The sequence below is a fragment of the Mesoplodon mirus genome (genome assembly GCF_964341445.2).
Source record: "Mesoplodon mirus genome assembly, chromosome: 3".
In the NCBI taxonomy this organism is placed as follows: domain Eukaryota; kingdom Metazoa; phylum Chordata; class Mammalia; order Artiodactyla; family Ziphiidae; genus Mesoplodon; species Mesoplodon mirus.
The window spans coordinates 13,185,265-13,211,063 of NC_138978.1; the positions used below are offsets into that span (position 1 = coordinate 13,185,265).

Below are 25,799 nucleotides of genomic sequence, written 5' to 3' on the forward strand. Positions count from 1 at the left end.
CTAATGACTCTCCTTCAAACCTGGTTTTGAAAAAACAATGAAAGTAACAGGTCCTATAGGAATTATTAGTGCAAACAGCTACCTTGACATGTAGCTGACACATTAATGAGCATCTTTTTCTTGAACTGAACCCAATTTTGCTGAAATATTCCTTTCAGTTATTCTCCCATTTCAGAGCTTTCCTGAGAAAATGACATGTCTTTTTCAGGTACATGGATGAGGCTGAATTATTCCCACATACCTTTTTTTTTTTTTGGCCATACCATGCGGCTTGCAGGATCTTAGTTCCCTGACCAGGGATGAAACCCAGGCCTCCAGCAGTGGAAGCACAGAGTCCTAACCACTGGACTGCCAGGGAATTCCCCACATACCTTTTTTTAAATAATTGAAATATATTTGACATAGAATATTATATAATTTCCACATATCTTTGAATATCAGCCGGTCCCAATTTGAGTTTTATTTAAAGTGGCTGCCGATATCTGGGGGAAAAAATGTTTTTGTACAAAGAAATTATCTAGAAATAATTACACTGATGCCTCCCCTACCACTGGAACTTCACTTATAACTGAAGAAGAATATTTTATAGCAAGGCATATATGAACCAGAGGCTCCATCGGTTTGAACTCAAATCGAGTTTCATCCACTGACATTTTAGTTTCTTAACTATTCTACTGCCTGCAGGGCATTCCACCAGAAGTGTAAGCCACATGGCAGGTTGATTTATGGTTCTGATTACTTTATGTGTTTTCCCTGGTCCCCGAAGGTGTGTGCATAATGATTTGCTCTCAGAGATCTTCGACCTGCTACAGTATCACTAGAAAATTCTTACCTCCATGTGCTCTTATACGCCTGTGCTAATTAGAAGCCAAATTATCATCCTGAAACAATCACTCCTCCTAGCGCTCTTAACTTTCTTATGATTCAGTGCCCATTTTATTACACAGCTTAACAGACATTAAACATCTTGGAATTTATGCCATTACAAACAATATGGATATTTATTTTGATAGTAAAAGTATCAAAGAGGTTTGAAGACTCTTTGGAGTTTTCCAGCAATCTGAAATCCTAAAACTCTGACACTCAGATTGAAATATTTTCAATCTGTCAAAACCACTGGAATCTTAGAGGGGAACGTATGTTTTCCCTCCCGGAAGTTTGTCTCTGTGTGTTCTATCTCTGGTATCTTGCAAATAAAAGCATTAAGCTGAGAAGAGCTTACAAACACTTTCAGTGTTCCAAGGACCTTTTATGGAAAAGTTGTATTTCTCCCCAACAGAGAAAAGTAAAATGTGAAAGAATTTTTTTACTCAAAGTTTCCAAAGCACAAACATGCAAAAGTATAGCCTTGGGGAGAGTGGGGGTCAGAGTGGCCTGTGTCCCCGCAACTTCTAGCATCGACCCCCCACAAAAATGTCTCAGGTGCCCCAGGGAAAAAGTAAGTGTAACTGCCCCAAAAGTCCTAGACTCTGAACCATGATGGTGCATGAAACGAGTCAGAAAACGTGTGAGACCTTGACGCTTCTGTTAATTCTACCAGAGTAATAATGACAAGATTTCCAAGGACTCAAACCAAGACCAAAGGCTGTGAGCGCCATCTGGTGGCCATATCAGCACACCCGAACTCCATTACCTGGGCATGCCCACCACCTCCCCCCAATCTTTTTTTTTTTTTTTTTAGTGTGCTGCCTGCAACCTGGTCTGATGATAAACAGGGAAATTCCTGTATTTCTTCTTTTGGAGGGATCATTTTTATTTAAGATACTGAGTCTCTATTTACTTATTTATTTATTTATTTATTTTTAATTTAATGCCCGTTTTTAAGTTTAAAAAGGGAGCTGCTTCTACGAAAAATGCTAAGAAATTATAGTGGGGCTAGCCAAGAGACATGGGAAAAACGGTGAAAGTGGTATATGAATGACTGAAGTTTGGGAACTCTCTTAGGGTGGGGTTGCCAGATAAAGTAAGGACACCCAGTTAAATTTGAATTTTAGAATTTCGTTTTAGTGTGTGTCCCAAATATTGCATGGGACACATTTGCACTGAAATATGATTCATTATCTGAAATCCTATTTTAAGTGAACATCCTTTTTTCCTCCCCTAAATCTGGCAAACTTACCTTAGGAGAACAAAGAAATTGCACCCAGAACTTCCCTGGTGGCACAGTGGTTAGGAATCCGCCTGCCAGTGCAGGGGACACGGGCCCGAGCCCTGGTCCAGGAAGATCCCACATGCCGTGGAACATCTAAGCCCGTGTGCCACAACTACTGACCCCTCGTGCCACAACTACTGAAGCCCGTGCGCCTAGAGCCCATGCTCTGCAACAAGAGAAGGCGCTGCAATAAGCCTATGCACCGCAACAAAGACCCAACGCAGCCAAAAATAAATAAATAAATAAATAAAATTTAGTTTTTAAAAAAGAAAAGAAATTACATCCTTCTCCTTGTCACTTCCGTTTTGATCTATCAAAACAAGCTAGTGGGGCTTCCCTGGTGGTGCAGTCGTTCACAGTCCGCCTGCCGATGCAGGGGACGCAGGTTCGTGCCCCGGTCCGGGAAGATCCCACATGCTGCGGAGCGGCTGGGCCCGTGGGCCATGGCCACTGAGCCTGCACGTCTGGAGCCTGTGCTCCGCAACAGTAGAGGCCACAACAGTGAGAAGCCCGTGTACACCAAAAAAAACAAAAAACAAAAAAAAACAAGGTACCTCTTGTCCTGTCTACGGATTGCGTGGCATTTATGCCCCAATAAACGTGTCCCTGTGGAGTACTGAGGCCTGACATCTGAAAAATCACAGGGCAAAGGCCCACAGTGCACCTTGAGGTGGGAAAGTCCGGGCCACTCAGAACAAGCAGTCTGGCCACATCAAACCGAGAGGGAGGGTGTTCCCGGCCCAGCTCTCTTTCCCAGCCTCTCAGGTACCTGCTCTGTGCAGGCCGAGGCCTGGCAGCTACTTTCGGGCCCTTACCAACGTTGCATTTGATGGAGAGCCTTCCGCACCCCACGTGTAGACCTAGACCCCTGGAGGGGGGACCGCCCTTGAGGGGGCTCTGAGCCATGGACTTAGAGGGTGCTCACAGCAGCCATAGATAGAGCCGGCCTGTGGTGCTCCCACCCACGATTCCTGTATTTCCTGTTTTTTTTTTTTTTTTTTTTTTTGTGGAACACATGCCTCTCACTGTTGTGGCCTCTCCCATTGCAGAGCACAGGCTCCGGACGCGCAGGCTCAGCGGCCATGGCCCACAGACCCAGCCGCACCGCGGCATGTTGGATCTTCCCGGACCGGGGCACGAACCCGCGTCCCCTGCATCGGCAGGCGGACTCTCACCCACTGCGTCACCAGGGAGGCCCCTGTATTTGCGCTTAATAACAACCACATTGGCGTTTAAGTGAGCCTGGCAAGGCTTACAAATGCACACATAAAGATTACCAACTACCTTCCCCAGAGACGGACGAGGGAAGCTGAAGCTAAAACACCCTGTGAGGGCTTCTCTGGTGGCGCAGTGGTTGAGAGTCCACCTGCCGATGCAGGGGACACGGGTTCGTGCCCCGGTCCGGGTAGATCCCACATGCCGCGGAGCGGTTCTGCCCGTGAGCAATGGCCGCTGAGCCTGCGCGACAGGAGCCTGTGCTCCGCAATGGGAGAGGCCACAACAGTGAGAGGCCCGCGTACCGCAAAAAAAACCAAAATAAACCCAAAACAAAAGAAAAAAAACACCGCGTGGGTAGTCAGAGGAGAGGACCGTCACAGCTCATCACCCTGTGCCGTGTGCCAGGCATGATCTGATCACTTGTACACATGCTAACTTATTAAAATACTTCTAACAATCCTATCAGGTTGGGACTACCATCACCCCGCGTACAGACTGAACAAAAGGAAACAGAATATGGTGTCCTCCTTGTGTTCACAAAGCCCGTTAACTGGCAGAGACAGGACTTGAAGGCCACAGTCCGGCTCCCGAGTCCATGCCATGCTTTACAGCCTCCAACTTCTCACGCTCATTCCTAGAGCCACCTGGGAAGGAGGAACCAGGCAACTAAAGCCTGGGTTTGAATCAGACTCCACGTCTGACCAGCCACGTGATCCCGAGCAGGGGGCCTCGCCTCTCTGAGTCTCAACCTGGCTCCCTTGCAAAATGGGCACATTCATGGGAACGTCAGCCTTCAGCAACGCTGTGACGAGTATCAGTGTAGCATGTGTGAACGGGCTTTGTAAACTCTGGAGTGTTCTGTGAGGTACAAACTACCCTCTATTCTCATTAGAGGGAATTCATTTCATAACCTGCTCCCGGCTCTTGAACTTTGCTGTGCATCCAGTCAGTGCTGGATGATCTGGAACCAACAGCTGGTCTATTTATGGCTGAAAACCCACAGGTCATAGGAAGACAGCAGCACCGGAGCCCCTGGGTGGCCACAAAGATAAGGTCCGTGTCTCGAGGACCGATGACATGGTGGTCACTGAAGGAACAGGCCCCTCCTGCCCCTTCCACTAGTGACAACTGAAAACCTTGGTTTCCCCAACACCCCGATCCAAGATCAACCCGACTCTTTGCCCAACGTTGGAGAAATACCGGCATGTCCTGCAGGCCTGGCTGGCCCCCTCTGACTGTGTGTTGCCTCCTTCCACAGATCAGTACCCTACAGCAAGGCTACAACCAGGTGCTGTGCCAGACCCTGTCTGAGAGAAAATTAGAAATCACCTCCCTGAAGCACGAGGCCGAGAACTTAAGGAGGGACGCCGCCAAAACGTCAGGTGAGGCCCTTCTGCATTCAGGCCCCAGAGCTTCTGCCCTCCCCCTGCAGACATCACCAGTCAACCAGCGCACCTGTGCCCGTGACCTGGGTGCAGCCTCAGGGATCACCCGTGTCGCTGCATTAGAGTTCTCCCTCAGTGGAGGTTTCTTGCCGCCCAGTTCCGAGGGCAGGGCCTGGTAAATATTTGAGAGAATGGTATCTCTTGGCTACAAGGTCTCCTGAGCACTGGCCCCACCAGGGAGAACACAGGTCGCCTTGTGGCTTGGGTGGTTCCACAAAGCAGCCTGAGTGCAAACTAGAGCGTGGACAAAATGGGCTCACTCCTTTAAGGCACCCATGGTCTCACCCATTTCAGCCGAGTGCACTTGGGCCCAAGGGAAACCATTTTCTAATTTGATCCGAGGTGGTTCCCTGATAAAGGGCTTGGGTTGGGAGAGGGGCAGCCAACGCACAGCTGTGGCTGAGCTTTGATTCCCTGGATTCCTTCATTGCTTCCACATGTTTCTTGAGGTCCTACTAGGTGTCAGGCCCCGTTCCAGGCTCCGGGGAGGGAGAGCCAAGCAAGACAGTCAGATTCCTGTACTCACAGATTTGGGAGGGGGTGACAGACAATAAAAGTAAACGGATGAATAAACAAGCCCACTTCAGAGAGCAGTGGTGCTGTGGAGAAAATAAACTGTGTGTCGTGGTGGCCAGCGCTTCAAGGGGGGAGGCCAAGGGGGACCAGCTTAGTGGGTGTGCAACCATGGAACTCAGGTGGGACTTGAACCCGTGGGCTGGGACTCGAACCCAGTCAGAACCCACTATCTTTTAATCGAGATCACTCATCTGGCCTCGGAACTTAATAAAGCTCAGGTTCTTTATGTCTCATCGCAGATAGAATTCAGTGAGAGACAAAGTAAGAAGTGGATTTCTTTAGAGAGAAACACACTCCACAGACAGAGTGTGGGCCATCTCAGAAGGCTAGAGACCCCCAAATATGGGGCGGTTAGTTTTTATGGGCTGGGTAATTTTATAGGCTAATGAGTGGGAGGATTGCGACAACTCTAATATTTTGGGGAAGGGGCAGGGATTTCCAGGAATTGGGCCAACACCCACTTTTTTTTTTTTTGTACGCGGGCCTCTCGCTGTTGTGGAGCACAGGCTCCGGACGCGCAGGCTCAGCGGCCTTGGCTCACGGGCCCATCCGCTCCGTGGCATGTGGGATCTTCCCAGACCGGGGCACGAACCCGTGTCCCCTGCATCGGCAGGCAGACTCTCAACCACCGCGCCACCAGGAAAGCCCCACCACCCACTTTTTGACCTTTATGCTCAGCCTCGGAACTGTCCTGGTGCTGGTGCGTGTGTCATTTCGCTCATGTATTACAATGAGCCTGTAATGAGGCTCCAGTTCCCCTGGAAGTCGAATCTTACGCCCCCTTGGACCTAGCCGATTCTAACCAGTTCATGTTGTATCCTCCACCGCTATGTCCTTCTTTTAGAGAGGACCTGTTTCAGGTGCGCAAGGACAAGCCAAGGGCAAGAGAGGCTGCATGGAGTGAACAGGGGATTGTGGGGCTGGGCAGGGTCTGGGGGTCTGGGTTTTTATTCCAAGGGTGTTGGGAATCCAGTGGAGTTTTCTAAGCAGAAACTGACATGTCTAGAGACCTGAAGAGGATGGGACCGCTCACAGACGAGGGGAGGGAGAGAAGCAGGTGACAGGGCAGAGGCAGTGAGCCTTGGAGGGGCACATCACTCTGAAAGCAGCCAGCGCGTAGCAGGAAACATGCCCACAGCTGTAGAAGCCAGGCATAGCATTGAGTCGCACGTGAATCCCCATCTCTGTATGAATCTGTGCTTTCCTTCTGCCTCACTCTGCAACTTAATCACACCCACACCCACCCCCTGCTGCCCCCAGGTCTCTGCTTATGCTCCTCCCTCACTTGGGATGTCCTCAGATATTTTCTGAGCACCTCCCCCAGGCTAGGTGCTGTTCTGGGCACCAGGAATGGAAGGATGAACTCGCTGGTCCTCACCTTCCTCCCGTATGTCGGCCAGTGAAACCTCATCCAAGCATCGAGCCTGTCTCAGATCCCACCTTCTCCGATCAGGGAGTCGGACAGACCTGGATTGGGATAACGCTTGAGATGGGCTGGACCCACTCAAAGTGTGGCAAGCCCCAGAGGGATTTCCAAGTAACTGAACTGTGTCCTGGAGGCAAAGCTCATTTTTAAAATGAAATTCTGGAGCATTTTGTGCTTTATTTCATAGACATTCTTGATTGATACCTACCACTAAAACTGGGCCTGATGTTCTTTCAAGAAAAGAACCGTAGGAGATAACCCAATACCACTGCATTTATGCACCCTTCTTCCCACTTTTATTCAAAATGATACTACAATGCAAGAGGGAAGAGATATGGGGGGATATGTATATGCATAACTGATGCACTTGGTTATAAAGCAGAAACTAACACACCATTGTAAAGCAATTATACTCCAATAAAGATGTTTAAAAAAATGATCCTACAGTAATGGAGTAGTTATCTATTGCTGCATAACAAGTTACCCCAAAATGTAATGGATAAAACCCCAACCAATATTTATTATCTCACCCAGTATCTGTAGTTCAGGAATTTGAGCGGGGGGTGACTTAGTTCTCACCAGTTGCAGTAAAGATGTTGGCTGGGGCATCAGTCATGTCATCTAAAGCCTCGGGGGGAGCCGGAGGATCCCCCTTCAGAATGGCTGCTCATGTGGCTATTGGCTGGAGGCCTTAGTCCCTCAGCACACATGCTTCTCTCTAGGGCTGCTTGAGTGTCCTCACGACACAGCAGTTGGATTCCCCCGGAGTGAGTGATTCAAGAGGGAGCAAAGAGGAGCCCACAGTGTCTTTTATGACACAGCCTGGGAGGAAACAGTCCGTCATTTCCACAGTATCATATTGGTTACCCATGGCAGCCCTATTCAGGGTGGGAGGGGCTACACAGGGCATGAATTCTAGGTGGTAGGGATCATTGGGGCCATTTTGGAAGCTGGCTGCCGAAAAAAATAATAGGCGCCCTTTAACAAACATAATTTAGCCACTTTGTGTTCTTGGGACATACCGCATCATTTGACCCTTAAAATAACTCTGTGTGGGACAGACAGTGGGAGGTGAAATAGCTTGTCCAAGACCACCAAGCTAATAAGTGGTAGAGAGGGGTCCAAACTCAGAGGACTGTGAAACCAACCACCTCATCAATAGTGTCCAGCAGTGCCCTCTGCCACACGCCCGTCTCCTGGCCTCTGGAGAAGAATTCCTGGACCTTCCCTGTGCTGGGCCTTTGTTCCCCAGGCCCATGGTGTGGCCTCTCCTCCCAGCTTTGCCTGGCCTGTGCCCACAAGGGGCCCCCAAAGGCTTCTCCTCTCGCTGGTGCTGACTGCCCCTCATTCTCACTGAAGCCTCAAACCCTGTTCTGTGGACTTCGCTCTCATTCCCATTCCTTCTCTGGGACCCTTGGAAAAAGCCTCCCCAATTGTAGGCAGGCAGCGGTGGTGGCCTGGACTTGGAAGGTCTTTTCCAAACATTGGCTGACAGCCACGGTGTTGCCAATAATCCTTCCTGCCTCTTTGACCTCCATGAGTCTTTTGTTTTGGTTTGGTTTGGTTCTTTTACAGAGATGGTGTCATCTTTGCAAAGAGACGTGTTAGTAAAGGATGGTCAAGTTCAACAACTACAACAGGAGGTGAATCAACTGAAAAGTGAGAACAAAGAAAAGGATCACCAGCTGGAAGCCCTCAGCTCCAGAGTGAGTGTCGGGTCATCAGCAAATTGTAGCTGCGAAAAGCAGACACAGTGGAGTCACATGACACACGGTGGTGAGATGAGGCCAGTGCCCAAGGACACAGGGAGGGTAGCTGCTGGGCAGGTGGCCAACTTCTCTGAAGCCTTTCAAAGCACAGCATATATGTGGCTCAGAATAAGCATAATAGATTTTCAAATCCAGCAAACATTTTCTAACCCCTATTATAAATTAGTTTGTTTAATCCCAGCAACAAACCCACGTATGAGCATATACTGCCATTGCAAAGTTTAATATTAAGCAGAATACGATCTCTCTGTGAGCACGGATGACCACACGGCTGCATCATGGTCCCAGAACCACTGGTTCTCATAACTGTCTTCAAAGCAGAACGTCTGAAGATCCAGATGCAAACACGCAGACTCTCATTTCCTCCTTAGACTTTAGTGTGCAGAATGTCTCTATGGAAGATGAACGTGGTAGGCAAGCAAAGAGCTTTTTCCACGTAACTTTGACTATTTGCAAATCTTGCCTTCAATGCTAACTTTAGAATCCTGCCTCTATAGGATAAGAGTTCTCAGTATTTGCATGATGTGCCTGTTTCTGTGAGTCAAGATAAAACCTCAAAGCTTTCATCTCATGTGGCAACTCAGAGATTCCCAGAGGCTACCGGATAGCTAGGTCTGCATGGGGGTGGGGTGAGAACAGACCTTGAGGTTCCAAGGAAAAGGCACAATAAGTAATACCTGGTACGTAGTACCATACCCAGTTTGGAGCTGGTGAAAGGCACTGCATGAGCTTTCGGATCAGACAGACCAGGGTCCAATCCCAGAGCTTTCTTTCATTGTAAATTATTTGGCCTCCATTTCCCCATCTGTGAAATGGGGATGACAAAATCGTTTTCTGAGAAGTGGGAGGCTGGTTTTAGTTGTGCTCTTCTGCCTCTGCCCTGGGTCAACTGCCTGGCCAAGCCCTCTGCATTCGTTTCTCCCAAGCAGAGTGTCTTCCCAGGCATGTGCTGTAGCTGTTTAATGTGGTGTGTGTGTGTGTGTGTGTGTGTGTGTGTGTGTGTTGGGGATGGGAAGGGGATGCAGAGCTGGTGCTAAGTAGAAGGAATCTGCAAAGACAGCAACCGCTTGGCTCTTCTACCTCCTGAAGTGCATTTGGATGATTTATGTCCCCGTTTCCCCTTCCTTGTTGACCTCGGAATGACGTCCCTTCTCCTCTAGACTGTGCTGGCCAGTAGCACAAGGACTCGTCACCACCAAGGGTACTGCTCTTGTGAACATTTGAGATGCCTTTTTTTTTAATGACATACATCATGTGTGTTAATTTTAGAAAAATAAGTAGATGACATTGAAAACAAAAAATAAAAAGAGAGGAGAGGAAATGCTACCTTGAGAAATCAGTGTTAATATTTTCATGTATGTTCTTCCAGTCTTATTGCTATATATTGCCTAGAAATCAATCAATCATTTTATAGTGAATTTATTCTATGCACATTTTTAAAAATTTTAAATACTTACTATTTTCCCGTGCTAATAAATCAACGCTCTTATCATTCGTCTTAAAAGCTACATACTTTCTCCTGGATGTACCCAGTGTTATAAAGTGGTCTGCTGTTCTAAACAACACTTGGGTTGTTTCCTCATTTTTTTTTTTTATTCCACGGTTACTGACATTTCTGTGAAGAGCATCCTTGAAACTACAGATTTACTTATTTCTCCAGTCATTGTCCTTAAGGTACATTCCTAAAGTGGGAATTGCTGGGTCAAAAGAAGGCACATCCATCCTTATGCACTTAATGCCTGTTGCCGAGACGCCCTCGGGCAAGACAGCTCCGTTTACCCCTCCACACCAGTCAGGGCAGTTGTGTCTTTGAGATGCAACCTGCACAAAAGCCCTAAGATGGACCCCAGCTCTCTGGCTCGGCCCCCTACACCCTCACTGGTCACAGCATGAAAACATCCCAATCCCTGCACCCTAAGTACCCAGAGTCTACAAAGCTGGATTTCCCCTGCAGTGAAGTTTGCTGGCTTTTGAAGAGGAATTTAGACGCTCTATTCCTCAGAACTCATGAGAGGGGTGAACTGGGAAGGACTGCAGGATCCCGTGCTCCCATCACACAAATGGTCTCGCCTCTCAGAATTCAGAGGTGTAATTGGGTTATACAGCAGGAAACACTCCTGGGCGTGAACACAGGTACTTGGGACCCCCAGCCAAGTCCCCGTGGCCTTGTCCTTTTTCTCCACAGTGCTCAGTGCTGAAAGAAGAGTTACAGAAGGAAGATGACCAGAAGGAGAAGTGGGAAGCCCAAGAGAAAGAGTTAAAACTCTGCAAAACCGTGCGTTGAAACTCCTGACCCCTAGGTGTCCACTGAAAGCCTAGATTGTGGCCTTGAGGGTTTTGGAGAGGTTCCTTGGCCCATTAGCTAGCACAAGCTCTGGGGCTTTCTGGGTGTTTGTCTGTTAATGTAGTCTCCTAATTCTTTGATTTGCTAGCCTCAAAGAGATGGGTGAAAAGACCATGGAAAACACACTCTCCCCAGATTTTCTGGGCAGTTGGCTCAAGGCCCCTCATCAGGTTTCCCCTGGGGAAAGGGACGGGAGGTGGCCACCATATGCTGCTAGAAATTCACCGCGGTCCCTACCCCTGGACTTGTGATGCCCAGACTTTCATGATCCACTGTCACGAGTTTTAGCACAGCCCTGAGCACTGTTATTAACACAACTCTTCTTGAAGTGTTTTTGCTTAAATACATTCAATTTTACAACAATTCATAAAAACAAAATAAAAAGCAAATGTATCACTGGCCTTGTATGGAAGGTGAACATAAAAATTTATAAAATGAAAAGATGACCACTAAATGTAAATGTTCACCCCCTGTACTGGCCCGAACCCTCGTGCACATCACTAGGCATACGTTTTCCATCCGTTGGGAAGGACGGTGCCTGGGACGGTGGGAGGAGATGTGTGTTCTTCTCTCTGTCAGGAGCACACTTCTCTGCCTCAAATGAGAAAACAGAAAAATGTCATTGTTCTTTGCTTCCAAACTGTGCCCATTGTGTCTTCCAAACAGCCCTTATTTAGATTGAACTCAAAAATATACCCCAAGGAAAGAGATTCTAATGAGTGGATAGGTATCTTGTACTGTTTAATCCAGGATCCATGCTGATCTTCAAAAGAAACTCAAATTTTCCCTCACCCAGCCCTTTCATTGCATCCGTTGAAAGAAAGTCTACTTTGCCTCAAAGATGTGGAATTGTCCCCCAAGGGAAGGAATGAAGCGAATCCCAGACTAGGTTTCTGCATTAATGAACCGGATGAAATGAGCTGTGAAGTTGACTTCCCTGTTGTTGGAACTCTTTCAGCAAATCCAGGACATGGAAAAAGAAATGAGGAAGCTCAGGGTGGAGCTGAAAAGGAGCAGTACCGAGCAGAGCCGGATCTCTATGACGCTGCGGGAAAAGAGCAAGGTATGGCAGGGACAGGTCAGCCTGGGAACCACTCTGGGGCAAGCACTCCACCTGCATCATCTCTGTTCATCCTCACAATGACCCCATGCGGTCTATACTGGTATTAACCCCACTTTACAGTCGGGAAAACTGAGGCTCACAGAGGTGAAGTAAGTTATCCAAGTTCACTTGCATAAAGTAGTTGTGGCAGAACTTGAATCCAGGTCTGCCTGACTCCAAAGCTCCTGTGTGTAACCACTACCGTAGACTGCCTTCAGATCTTAATTGTGAAATTATCTAAGAAAGAATTGATCCATTAAATCAAGTTTGCCAATGATGTTGTTCCAACTTAAATTCTCATATTGATTTTTTTTTGTCTTTTTGTTCCATCATTGAGAATGTTTTAAAAATCTCATATGTTTGTAATTTGTGTGTTTCTTCTTTTAATATGAACGATGTTTGCTTTATATATTTTGAGGCTGTGTTACTAGGTGCATATGAATTTAGAATCCTAATACTTCCTGTAGAGCAAAACTTTAGATCATCATGAAATGTCCCTTTTCATCTCTAGTAGTGTTTCTCCCTTAACGTCTCCTTTGTCATTTAGCTTCATCACTGGCTTTCTGTTGGTTACAGTTTTCATACCATATCTTTTTCATATGTTCTCTGTCAATTTTTGTCTTAAGGTTTAGACATATGCCATCAAATAGCGTATCATTTTTACAAAATCCAGTCTGACAATCTTTGACTTTTAGTCCATTTATATTATGTAATTACTCGTGTCCTGGGGTTTAACTCTACCTTCTTGCTCAATACCAGTTTTACCATCTGTGTTATGTTCCTTTCTCTCCTTTCTTGCCTCCTTCTGAGTGGATGGTTTTCTCTTATTCCACTTTCCCCCTCTATTAGCTTGGAAATATTTCACTTTTTTACACTTCTTTTAGTAATAGTAAGACAATAGCATTCATCCTTGACTCACCAAACTCACACATTAATTAAGTTTTTCACTCTTCTACTATTCTCTTAGTAGTCATCCTGAAGACTACAATATGCATTCTTTTTTTTTTTTTTTTTTTTGTGGTACGCGGGCCTCTCACTGTTGTGGCCTCTCCCGTTGCAGAGCACAGGCTCTGGACGCACAGGTTCAGCGGCCATGGCTCACGGGCCAAGCCGCTCCGCGGCATGTGGGATCCTCCCGGACCGGAACATGAACCCATGTCCCCTGCATCGGCAGGTGGACTCTCAACCACTGCGCCACCAGGGAAGCCCTGCATTCTTAACTTACCAAGAGGCAATAGTAGTTGATAATTATGCCCTTCTCCTTGACAGTGCAATGAGTTTCAAACACCTTAACTTCACTTACCCCCTCCAGATTTATAAGCCATTGCTGTCATTTTCTAAACTCCTCTTGATACTTAAAACCCCACAAGACATTATTAGTGTTTTTCTATAGTCAGTATCATATCCACACATTACCCTTACTGTTGCTTGTCTTTTCTGCATCTCTGATCACCCACCTGGGTTCATTTTTCTTGTGTCTGAAGAATATCCTTTAATGTTTTCCCTCATTGTGGCTCTGCTGATGACAAATTCTCACATGTCCCTGTGTGTCTGCCTGGAGATGTATATTTAACCTTCACCCTTAAAACACATTTGACTGCGTATTGAATTCTACAATGGCAATTCTTTTCTTTCAGCACATTAGATATTTCACTATTGTCTTGTGGCTCCTATTATTCCTATTTAGAAGTCATCTGTAAGCCTAACTGTTGTACCTTTGCATAATCTGTCTTTTTCTCCGGTTGCTTTTAAGATTGTCTTTTCCCTTGATTTCCATCAGTTTTATTATGGTTTATCTAGGTGTGGATTCAGTTTTATTTACCTCGTTCAGAGTTCATAGGGGCTTCTTGAATCCCTGGCTTGGTGTTTTGCCTTAGTTCAGGCACTTGGGCTCTGTACCACACAGGCAGTGGGGAGCTACTAAGGCTTCTGAACAAGTGACTGATGCAATGACATTCGTGGACAGTAATTAGGGTGAAAATGATAGTTACAATTTCTCACGTACTAGGAGTTTCCTTGAACATTTCATCTCTTCATCTTCACAACAGCGCTGTGATCTAGAAATCATCCTCTCCATTTTACAGATGAGAAAGTCAAGGCTACCAGTTACTAGTAAAGTAACTAGCCCAATGGCACAGTCGGTTTTGTCTGACTCCAGGTTCGTCTGACTTCAGTGACCCTGGCGTAGCAAACAGCCACATGCTACTGTTTACACTGAAATTAATGAAAATTAAATAAAATTATTTATTCAGTTCCTCCGTCACACCAGCCCCATTTCGAGTGCTTGATCCCCAGATGCGGCTGGTGGCTGCCGTATTAGACAACACAGCCTCGCTCAGAGTACCTGTACCATTGCAGAAAGTTCTGTTGGACAGAGCTGCCTTACAGCTGGGTAACTCTCACAGTACCATTAAGATTGCACTGGAAGAAACTAAACTCGAGGCGAGGAGGCCAGTTGTCACAGTCCAGCTTGCATGTGAGAGGGGTTGGAGGACAGGCGTGAGACGACCGAGTGTGAGAGAGGGAGCAGGGCGGCCGCTGAAGGTGACTCTGAGGCTTGGGGCTGGGAACGGGGGCTGTTCATGCAGAACACAGACAGGGGCAGAGTCCAAGGCTGGACTTGGCTTTTGCAGCACATGAAACAGGCTGCTGACCTAGAAGTCCGAGCATGTTTAGACCTGGGAGAAAACTAAGGCCCAGAGAGTTTAGATGACTTTTCCAAGGTAACGGAGCTGGGTAGAGGCTCTTCCACTGGACCACACTACTCAGAAGAAAGCTCTTAATGGCTTTTCTGGGTCTTTTATTAGATCCCTGTGATCCCCCTCTTCAGATACCTAAAAAAACAGCCTGTGAATTTGTTTCAGCACTAAAACTTTCCATTTATTTACGAGAGTTTGCCTCATTTCCTGTTAGCGCTAGGGCCCAGGGCTCAGCAGGTGCATCCAAGAATTGAGCAGCTGCGAGGCCTACACTGGCCAGCCAAGGGAAGCGTGGAGCACTCCCAAGCTTACCGTGCGTTGACTGTTACCCAAGCAAGGGGGGAAAAGTAGGCAAGCTTCTCCACTTTAAATGCCTTCCTTTGCAGGCTGCAATTCTTAATAGACATTGCTTTAGCAAGCCTCCAGAGAGGTTACCACCAGTGAGTGTGCTCAAAGTGGTAACGACAAACAGTTATGATAATAAACCCAATCATAACATTTCCAAGTTCCCATCACGAGTTAGTAGAACGAGACTGTACGGCGGACATTGCCGTCCCCCTTTCATAGGTCACAACAGTACTTAACACACTCACAGAGCCCTTAAGCACTATTCCGAACATTGAATCCCCACAAGAACTCTATGCAGTGATACTAGTATAATCATCCCCATTGGACAGATGAGGACACTGAGTCCCGGAGCAGTGAAATAACTTTCCCAGGGTCGTACGGCTTGTTAGGGACCGAGCTGGGATGGGAGTGTGCGGTAGAACATAGTTGAGCCCCGGGTGCAGAGCTCGGCCCTTTCCCGTAGGGGGCAACTCCCTGTGAGTCTGCCGCTACCCTGTGCATGCCTGTGACCCCTGCTGCTGGGCTGCAGCTGTCCCTACCCCTCAGGGACTCCCCCACTGCCATTAGCCACCCCCCCCGAAGAGTTTCCCCAGAGGGCATGATGATCACATTAGCAGCAAGCCCTCGGTTTCATCATCCTTTCAGGTTGAAGAGAAGCTTCGGGAGGATTCCAGAAGGAAATTGCTTCAGCTGCAAGAAATGAGGAACAGAGAAAACCTCATTAAAGCCAATTTGGAAAGGGTAGTAGGTCAGGTAGGCGTGCTGCAGAGCCCCTTCACGGGCCCGTGCTTTCCACGGAATCCCGCACCCAAGCGGCCGGCAGGGATGAATGAGGAGGAAGATGGCCTGCCTTAGTTCACCCGCTTATTTTCTATACGAAGAAGTGTCTAGAAAGATCTAGAGCTGAGATTCTATCTAGATCTGGAGTCTGAGCTCTTAACCACGATGCTCTACTACTTCGCTATTAGTTACTAAGCTAAGCATCGTTTTTCTGTGTTTTGAAGAAAGTTTCGTGAACCTTTGTCCCGCCCCCAAAGGTAGTGGAAATGACTCCTGCGTTAGTCCTGTCCCCCATCAGCTGCAGTTTCCCTTCCCCTCATTTCAGATGAGGATCAACAGTTCTCGGGAAACTCAGCAGTATTTGCTGCAAGAACAGTTACGGCAGCATCTGGCAGAGAAGGAGAAGCTGACCGAGGAAAGGCTACAGCAAGAGGAGAAGCTGAAAGCCAGAGTCAAGCGGCTAATGGCAGAGAAATCGGTAAGGTGGTCCCCGTCCTTCTCTTTACTACTGGAAACTGATGAAATGGGCTTTCCTATGAGAAACAGAGGGCACGTACTCAGATGGAGGAATCTCAGCAACTCCTTGTTGGGAACTAAATTAATTAAAGAGGGTGAATGATGTAGGAGGAATGAACATGAAGCTTGAATCCTAAAACTCAGAGATCAACTTGAAGATCAACTTGAAGAGGCAAGCTTATTGAAATGTCTAGAAATGGTACTTTGTTTATATACCGCAGCTGATTTTATTGATACAAATCCCAGTCGTTACTGCGGGTCCTGGTTTGTGCCTAAGTGTGTGCAAGACCAACCAATTGTATTTCAGTCTTTTGCTTTCTCTTCATGCATATCAGGGGAAACACATGGCCAAAACGGCTACTTACTTTTCCAGAAACCAGCCAATTAGAGGATAGTTAACAGTGGCACCTCTCAACACAAAGGTGTCCACGGATCATATGCGGATGTTGTTGAAATGCAGATTCTGACTCAGCAGGTCTCGGGTGGAGGGAGCCTGGGATTCTGCATTTCTGAACAGCTCCCAGCTGGTACCGATAGCACAGCTCTGCAGACTACATTTTCAGCCACAAAGTCTTAGAAGAAGGTTTTCCCCAAGTTGGCCGATAAGAACCACCTGGGGCTTCCCTGGTGGCGCAGTGGTTGAGAGTCCGCCTGCCGATGCAGGGGACACCGGTTCATGCCTCGGTCCGGGAGGATCCCACATGCCGCGGAGCGGCTGGGCCTGTGAGCCATGGCCACTGAGCCTGCGTGTCCGGAGCCTGTGCTCCACAACGGGAGAGGCCACAAGAGTGAGAGGCCCGAGTAACGCAAAAAAAAAAAAAAAAAAAAGGCCGCTCCAGGGACTTCCCTGGCGGTCCAGTTGTTAAGACTCTGTGCTTCCGCTGCAGGGGGCACGGTTTCGATCCCTGGTCAGGGAACTAATATCCCGCATGCCGCATGGTGCCAGCAAAAAAAAAGCCCCTCCAGGAGCAAATTTGATGTGATTGTTCAGAGATGAGACCAGAATGACAACAAGTGGAAACCCAAGCTTAGAAGAATATTAGAAGAAAAAAAGAAATAAAACATGGGGAGGGAACATAGGGGGGATCTCTTATTTATAGTGATGCTAAGTAGGTAGGAAAGTTGGAAATCTTCCTAGATGTGACTCTGTATTCGAAATGCAATTTTTAAATTCCTTCTCTGCTGAAGCCCTGTAATGAGATTTTCCAAGGTACTAAGTAAGTGACAGGGTTTCTGCTAATCCATGATTTGTTCATGTTTCTTCAAATACAAGAGAGGGAGGTTGTGATCACTGATAAAGCTGCTGTCCTCACCATTCTGGCCACAGGAGCAGTCCTTCAGTGATCTAGGAGCCAAGTGCAAAGGGTCCCGACATGAGGAAGTCATTCAGCGTCAGAAAGAGGCTTTATCTGAGCTTCGTGCACGAATTAAAGAACTTGAGAAGGCCAGCTTGTCAAGTAAGTTTCCTCCTGCCTAGTCACCCCCTCTGTGCTGAGAACCGTGGACCCCAGACTTGAGGGTTCACTTTAGGGACTAACCAATTTGCCAGGACCACCATCTTCTATCCCTATCATTTCATAACTAAAAAAAACAGAGTTATAAAAAAAGATGGGCAGGAAAAAAAAATAGATGGGTAGGCATGAGCTCAGAGTCAAGAGCAGGCCTTGATATTAAATAAACAGGATTTCATGAAAAACTCACAACCTTGTCCTTCTTTTTCTTATTTCACTGTGGCCCAGTGGAAACTTTTTCATAGACGGATGCTGTGCAAGGACCAACCTTGGGGAACTTCCCAGGATAAATACCCTGTTTAGAGGGAATAGGGCTTTCAAGAAACCAAGCTTGCTGCTGGGTGGAGCCCTGGGCTAGGACACAGAAGCCTGGGTTCAAGTCCATCCTCACACCTGTGGCCATAGGTTCCCCCGCAGTGCCCCAGCCCTGGGAGGCTGCAGCGTCATATGAGCTGTGTGGCCTTGGACAAGTCATTTCACCTCTCTGGGCCTCGATGCCTCACCTGCCAAGGGAGGATGGTGAGCTAATAAGTACAAGCCTGTGCTAAGTGTCCAGTAAATAGCAGCTGTGACTTTTACATGCAGTAACTTCTTCCTGAGCCTTTGAGTGTAAACTTTTTCTTTTATAGATCACAAGGACCACATGGATGGATCATTTCTAGACTTAAAGACCTTCGGGATAGAAAAAAATGTTCGGAAAATATTGGATGCAAAACCTGACTTGCCAACTTTTTCAAGAGTAGAGATCGGAACGGTAACCAAAGAAACTTTGTCTCTGCATTGACTGACACGTGGGGAGGGTGGGCATGAGGACAGACACTAGCCGTGTGCCCTGGCACTACTGTATACATCATTGGTTCGAGGCCAGGTCCTCCCTGATGGGCTGGCACCTGTATGGACTGATCGGTGCCTGGCCGTACCAGCGATCCAATGTTTGAATAGAAAGGCGGCTTCCCATCATGTACAGCATGATATAGCATTGCACTGATGCTGGCCAGGTCAATCTCTGGGCCCTCCTTTTCACATCACACGTTATATTCTGCAGAAATATCCAACAAGCTAATGTACAACAGTATGTCATGAGCTTGCCTAACATTTGCTTTTTGCTATAAACTGAAAAACATGAACACATAAAGGGCAGCAGAAGGGAGCCATGATGATTAAGAAGACACAAGTTCTAGAATCAGAGACCTGTGTCCTAATCCCAGCTCTGCAAGCTCTGTGACCTTGGGCAGGCTCCTAACCTTTCTGGGACTTCATTTCCCAGCTGTAAAATGATGATGGAAAAATTAAAGGAGATCATTATGTAAAGTGCTTATCCCAGTGCCTAGCTCATAGCGAGCACTTTAATAGATGATAGTTATTATTATTAAACAGTATTTAAAGAGTATTATCCAAGAAAACCTTCCTTCCTTAGGGAGCATAGTTTGTATTTGCCAGGATTTTCAGAAGTAATTTGATTGTTAGGTTGAAGGTGCCCTGTATCCTAAATGGATGTTTGATAAGGTGTTTGACTGACACATGACAATGGACAGCTCAGGCCAGTGTGGCTTGCTGCGGCAGCTGGTCTAAAGCAGCTTTTGGAAAACATAATAAAGCCATCCTATCCGTACCAGCATTTTCTCCTACAATTTTTCTAGACATTTGCTCACACGTCTAGAGATGTGAGTCTTCAGAAACGTGTTGGTCTTCCTGATAAAATCGAACCTTCCTTCTCTGAGGTTGGGAGCAGAGGGACCGTCTCCAGGTGGGGAGCTCAGCTGGATCTCACATCCTGATGGTCCTGCTTCCAAGATTGACCTTCCCCTTGGCAACAAGCCCTCATCCCACCACTGACACCACAGAGCAGGAAACCTCCCAACTCTCAATCCTCCAAGGTTGGCAGTAATTAAACGAAAGTGCAGGAGGAAGAATAGCTGACATCTGTGAACTGCTTACTGTGTGCCAGGCGTTGAGCTCAGCCGGCTCCATGCCTTATGTCATTTAACCATCGTAGCAGCCTTGTGTCAGTTACTATTATTGTCCCCATTTAACAGATAAGGAAAATTAAGGCTTCAGGAGGTCAAGTACCTCACCCAAGGTCACAGAATAATGATTGAAGACACACCAGGGGTGTGTCCCTGGTGGTGTGTCTGCTAGCCTGCAGAGACCGGGTGGGGACTGTGTGCTTGGATCCTGTAGCCCAGGCTCTTCCTTAGTGACCCTCCCCTCAGGAAAAGAGGGGGCGTCTGGAGAGGTACAGAGGATGCAGCTCAGGGTAGCTGAAGACACTGAGCAGCATCTCAGGTTCTTTTTGCAGCAGATCTGCCCGGTTTATTGTCATCTTCAGATACCCTCTTTTATTCTCATCTCCATAGATGCATAGACAAATATGTCCACTCTTATCTATCACAGTCACTTTGGGGGCCTTTATATTTTTGTAGTTGTTTTTTTTTAAATCTCAGAGGTTTTCAGGGTAGTGCCAACAAATGCTAGGGCTAAGAGATGCTCATGGCAAGCATTAAAAGCCAATTTATTTTTTAAGGAGGCTTATTATGGTTATTTGTAGTCGTTCAGATCAGGTCCCCTATTCAGTCTGGTGGCCTTTCCATGCAGTCAGTTGGGCTTCCAGCAGCCAGCTGGCTGGTTGAGGTCTTAGGGAGATGCAGCTGCAAACACTATCTGCATTGTCTCTGGAAAGGGTCTGAAGTGATGCCCACCCACCAGGTTCCAGAGCTAGGAGAAGGTTGGGCCAAATTTTGTGAGTGTATGGCTTCTGCTGCACAGAAATGAGATTCCTTTAATAAAAAGGAGGGAGGCTATTTTCCACTTAACCTTCATTCGTTCATTCAACAAACATGCCCACTATGCACCACTCGGTGCCAGGTGCCATGCTGGGCACAAGGAGGGAGATAGTGAGCAAAAGCCGCATGGTCCCCATTTTTCTGGAGCTTGTCTTCTCAACATCAGCGGTACTGATTTTTTGAGCCAGGTAACTCTTTGTTTGGGAGACTGCCCTATGCATCGTGGGGTGTTTAGCAGCATCCTTGTCCTCTACCCACTAGACGCCAGCAGCAATTATGACAACCACAAATGTGTCCAGGCATTGCTAAATGTCCTGGAGGGGGTAGGGTGGACAGAGTCACCCCCGGTTGAGAACCACTGGCCTAAAGGGAAGACAGACGAGACGGTGGCCAAAGAACGGCACAAGTGATGCATCATTTCAAAGGCAGTCGTGCTCTGAAGGGGTAGGAACACAGTCATAAAGAAAGCAGTTCACAGAGTCAGACTGGATTTAAAACCAACTCTCTTGGCATGGACATATATACACACACACGCTACCAAAGGTAAAATAGATAGCTAGTGGGAAGCAGCTGCATCGCACAGGGAGAGCAGGTCGGTGCTGTGTGTCTACCTAGAGGGGTGGGATAGGGAGGGTGGGAGGGAGACGCAAGAGGCAGGGGATATGGGGATATATGGATACGTATAGCTGATTCACTTTTTGATATAGCAGAAACTAACATACCATTGTATAGAAATTATACTCCAATAAAGATGTTAAAAAAAATCAACTCTCTCAAATTATTCTTTCCAATTCTTCCATTATTCTTTGGGTTATTCTTCTTGATGTAGAAAATCATAATGGAATGCCAAGTGAGTTTTTTTCTTTTGTTTTATTTCAGCCTCAAAATGGCCTTTCCAGCCCAGGGTCCATCATGGCCACTGAGAAGTTATGGAAAACGGATGTGGCTGAGGCTTTAGATCTTAGTGAAAAGCTGGTAGGTATACCCAGCATCAGTCCCCTCCTGTCCAAACCTGCGTGCCCTGCAGATAGTTTAAAACCAACGCCACATACATGTTTAGTTGTTTCAGTAGCTCCACGAGACCCATCTCCTATCCCAGCATGGGCTGGAAATTGCAGAGCCCAATTCCTTGGAAGACTGGATAGTAAGAATGAATGTTTATGTCTGTTGTCATTCCCCCTCCCCCCCTCCCCCCAATTCTCCAAAAGGCATAGTGTAAATGGATGCGGGGGAAAATGAAAGTCGTACTAAAAGCCCCAAATGCACTCATTTGCAAAGCATGTGTTTCTTCTCTGCAACTGCAGAAAATGAATGAAACAGAATTAGACATTTGCCTCCTCAAAGTGGCCACCAGTGGTCTTGGGCCAGGCCTCTTACCTGTGAAACGCTTTCTCGTAGTACTTGGATATGAGCAAAACCCTCGGGACTATGATGAACATCAAAGATATGTCAGGTCACGTGTCCATGAAACACCTCTCCCCAGAAGAGAGGGAGAGAGTCCACCAGCTTCGACAAAGAGACCTGTACCTGGTGTTTGATAAGATCACCCTACTCAAGAACCAGCTGCAGAGAAAAGAAGAGCTTTTGAGACGATACGAGAAGGACATTGAACAGCTCAAGTATGGCCCGTGTTCCCGGCAAAAGGCCCAGGCCTCCATTCTCCAGGCTAAACCTCGGGGCAGCTGCAGACCCGTAGGGACCAGGACAAGAGGACAGAGGCCTGGGTGTGGAGGGGGGAGGCGGGATGGTGACTCAGGGCCTGATGGACCCAAGTCTCTGGGCAAGAAAGCAGCAGTTAAAGTACCCTACTGTTAAGGAATAAGGTGCACCTTTTATAAATGTGTCTGATGTTTCACCATGTGTGTGCTTTTCGTAATTCCATCCTATTTTCAGTGGTATCCGTTCCCCAACCCTCTCTGGAAAATTGGGAGGGGCTGGTAGCATAACCGTTGCCCCCTTCATGCTGCACGTCCACAGCCAATGGGCTATTTATTCTGCCCTCTAGTCCCCACATCTTCAGCCTTCCCCCCACTTGTAAGGAAACCGCGAAGCCAGGCATATATGGAAGTGTTCTGAGGATCTCCCAGGTCGGGAGCATTGGTGGTGAGTGAGAAAGCTGAGGAGAAAAGAGACTTTGTCTCCCCTGTGTGCTCAGGCAGAGCAAAGTGTCGGTTCAGATGTACCAGTCACAGGTGGCAAAGCTGAAGGACATCTCCAAAGAGGCCGAAGAAAAGGCGCTGCTGAAGGAGGCCCTGGCGCACATGGAAGAGCGGCTGCACCAGGAGAAGAGGGTCACCAGGGCGATCAGGCAGCAGAAGGTGAGAGGTCCCTGCTCGGAGCAGAGCCTCTGAGGCTGCCCCTCAGCTCCCTTTAGAAACAGCCAACTGAGGTCCCAATGGGATCCAGGCAGCACAGAATGCATTCGCTCATTGCAAAGGAAGGTGGCAGAATAGCTTTAGCATTAGGCAGACTTAGGTTTAGACTCTTGTTCTGCCATTTACTGTGTGACTTCAGGCAGCTTTTTTTTTTAACATCTTTATTGGAGTATAATTGCTTTACAGTGTTGTGTTCGTTTCTGCTGTGTAACAAAGTGAATCAGCTATATGCATACGTATATCCTCACATCCCTCCCTCTTGTGTCTCCCTCCCACCCTCCTATTCCCACCCCTCTAGATGGTCGCAAAGCACTGAGCTGATCTCCCTGTGCCATGCGGCTGCTTCCCACTAGCTATCTGTTTTACATTTGGTAGTGTATATATGTCCATGCCACTCTCTCACTTCGTCCCAGCTTACCCTTCCCCCTCCCCATGTCCTCAAGTCCATTCTCTATGTCTGTGTCTTTATTCCTGGCCTGCCCCTAGGTTCATCAGAACCTTTTTTTTTTTTTTTTTTTTTTTTAGATTCCATATATATGTGTCAGCTTAACCTCTCTGAGACTCATAGTCTAGCTTGCCTCTATTTTTTTAAACTTTCTTTTTTTTAATTTAATTTTTATTTTATATTGGAGTATAGTTGATTTACAGAGTTGTGTTAGTTTCAGGTGTACAGCAAAGTGATTCAGTTATACATATACATATATCTATTCTCTTTCAGATTCTTTTCCCATATAAGTTATTACAGAATATTGAGTAGAGTTCCCTGTGCTCTACAGTAGGTCCTTGTTGATTACATATTTTATATATAATAGTGTGTATATGTTAATCCCAAACTCCTAATTTATCCCTCCCCACCACATTTCCACTTTGGTAACCATAAGTTTGTTTTCAAAGTCTGTGAGTCTGTTTCTGTTTTGTAAATAAGCACATTTGTATCATTTTTTTTAGATTCCACATATAAGTGATATCATATGATACTTGTCTTTGTCTGACTTACTTCACATAGTATGATAGTCTCTAGGTCCATCCATGTTGCTGCAAATGGCATTAATTCATTCTTTTTTACAGCTGAGTAGTATTCCACTGTATATTTGTACCACATCTTCTTTATCCACTCCTCCATCGACATTTAGGCTGCTTCCATGTCCTGGCTGTTGTGAACAGTGCTTTCTGAGACTCATAGTCTAGCTCGTCTGTATTTTTTTAACTTTTGATAATTCGTGTATTTTATCTTGTTCTTTCTGTCCAGATAACTATTTCTTCTACCAGTTTTATTGAGACATAAGTGACCCACAGCACTGTACTGAGCTTAAGGGTGTCCAGCATCATGACCTGACTTCCCTGCCTCCTGCAATGATGACCACAATCAGTTGAGTGAACAGCCCGAGTGTTTTTAAAGGCGGCGATTCTGATTTTCATTGTTCTGCCAGGTGCCAGGGATAAACCGAGGAATAAGCTCTCTGAGAATAAAGATTTGGGTTTGCTCTTCTGAGTAGCCAGAATAGTACTCCAGTCTTTCTGACTTGGGGCTGTGTATTTGTACACGCATGCTTGCGTGTATCTGTGTACATGTGAGTATGTGCTGTGTGTTGGCATGTGTGTGTATTTGTATGTGTGTGTTTGTTGCCTGCATGAGCTCTAAGGAGGCCAAGGTCATAGAAGGGTGCCCTTCTCCTCAACCAGGAGGTGATGGTCAGATAGTTCCTTGCAGAAGCCTGCCCTCCATCCTGCCAACCTTCCAGGCAATAGGTTTCCAGACAGCAGGCTCTCTGGCTTAGAGCCCCAGAAATGAAAAGTGGCTGTCCTGCTCTGAGGGAGCCTGGATGCGGTGTTTCCAGTGCTCACTGCTGTGAATTAAACATCACAGGCCTTAGTCTGTGTGTGACATGGGGCTGCCTCAGGCAGAGGACAGTTTCCTTTCACACCAAGCAATGCCAGGGAGAGCCGGGCCAGTGACAGAGTTGTGACTTTCCCTTTGATGTGCCCTCTGGAGAGCTCACCCCTCCCCGAAGTGCCCACCCCCACCCCCAGGGCTTGGCAGACTAGGTCCCAAAGCAGAGACACCAGACCACAGAATGGGACAGAGAAGGGCCCCCAAAAAAGCCATTGTCATGTACTGAAAACCTGAGGATTTACATAATGAGGTTTCTCATGCATTATTCCTGGGCTGCCTCATTCACACACAATGCAAGGGACATGCCAGCCTGTTTGGCGCTGGACATCCCTCAGCCGAGAAGGGTCTGAAATGGCCAAGTTGAACCTGTGTCAGGGTCCCCAGAAGAGCTACAGCTAGTAGGTTTCAATTTCGTGGAAGTCACAACTGGGGGAAAGACTTACCAAGGGACAGGCACCTGCTCCACACCGCACATGCTTCATCTCTCCCATCAACCTGCAAGGGATGCTGGCAAGTGTCAGCCCCTTAGAGAGAGGGGAAAGCTGAGTTGACAGAGGGTACCGTTCCCTGGCTACTAAGTGGCAGAAACAGGATTCCCTCCCCACCTGCTGCCCTCCCCCGCCCATGTTCACTTTTCCACACCCCCTCCTTCTGTGTCTCCCTTACCAGGGTGGCCCCCTTGGATACATCGCACCATTGCTCCTGGGGGTTTCACTCCAGGACTCAGGTTTGCATTTCAGGCTTGTTGTTAATATGTCATCAGAAATCCCTGTTTGTCGGGAAGAAAACAATAATACATTTGAAAGTTTTGCTGGATCCTAAAGGGCACTTGTATACATCTGTCTTGGCATCCGTTCCTTC

At 47.1% G+C, this 25,799-nt stretch overlaps 1 protein-coding gene across 1 annotated transcript in view; it reads left to right on the forward strand.

Annotated features, from left to right (window-relative positions):
- LOC309799070 (forkhead-associated domain-containing protein 1-like) overlaps positions 1 to 25,799 on the forward strand; it is a 161,761-nt gene that overhangs the window by 60,417 nt on the left and 75,545 nt on the right. Inside the window, exons 5-9 of the mRNA XM_082612098.1 lie at positions 17,709 to 17,832; positions 18,516 to 18,640; positions 21,555 to 21,644; positions 22,068 to 22,288; positions 22,825 to 22,987. Of these exons, the coding sequence (XP_082468224.1) occupies positions 17,709 to 17,832; positions 18,516 to 18,640; positions 21,555 to 21,644; positions 22,068 to 22,288; positions 22,825 to 22,987 (723 nt within the window). The remainder of the gene's footprint in view (positions 1 to 17,708; positions 17,833 to 18,515; positions 18,641 to 21,554; positions 21,645 to 22,067; positions 22,289 to 22,824; positions 22,988 to 25,799) is intronic.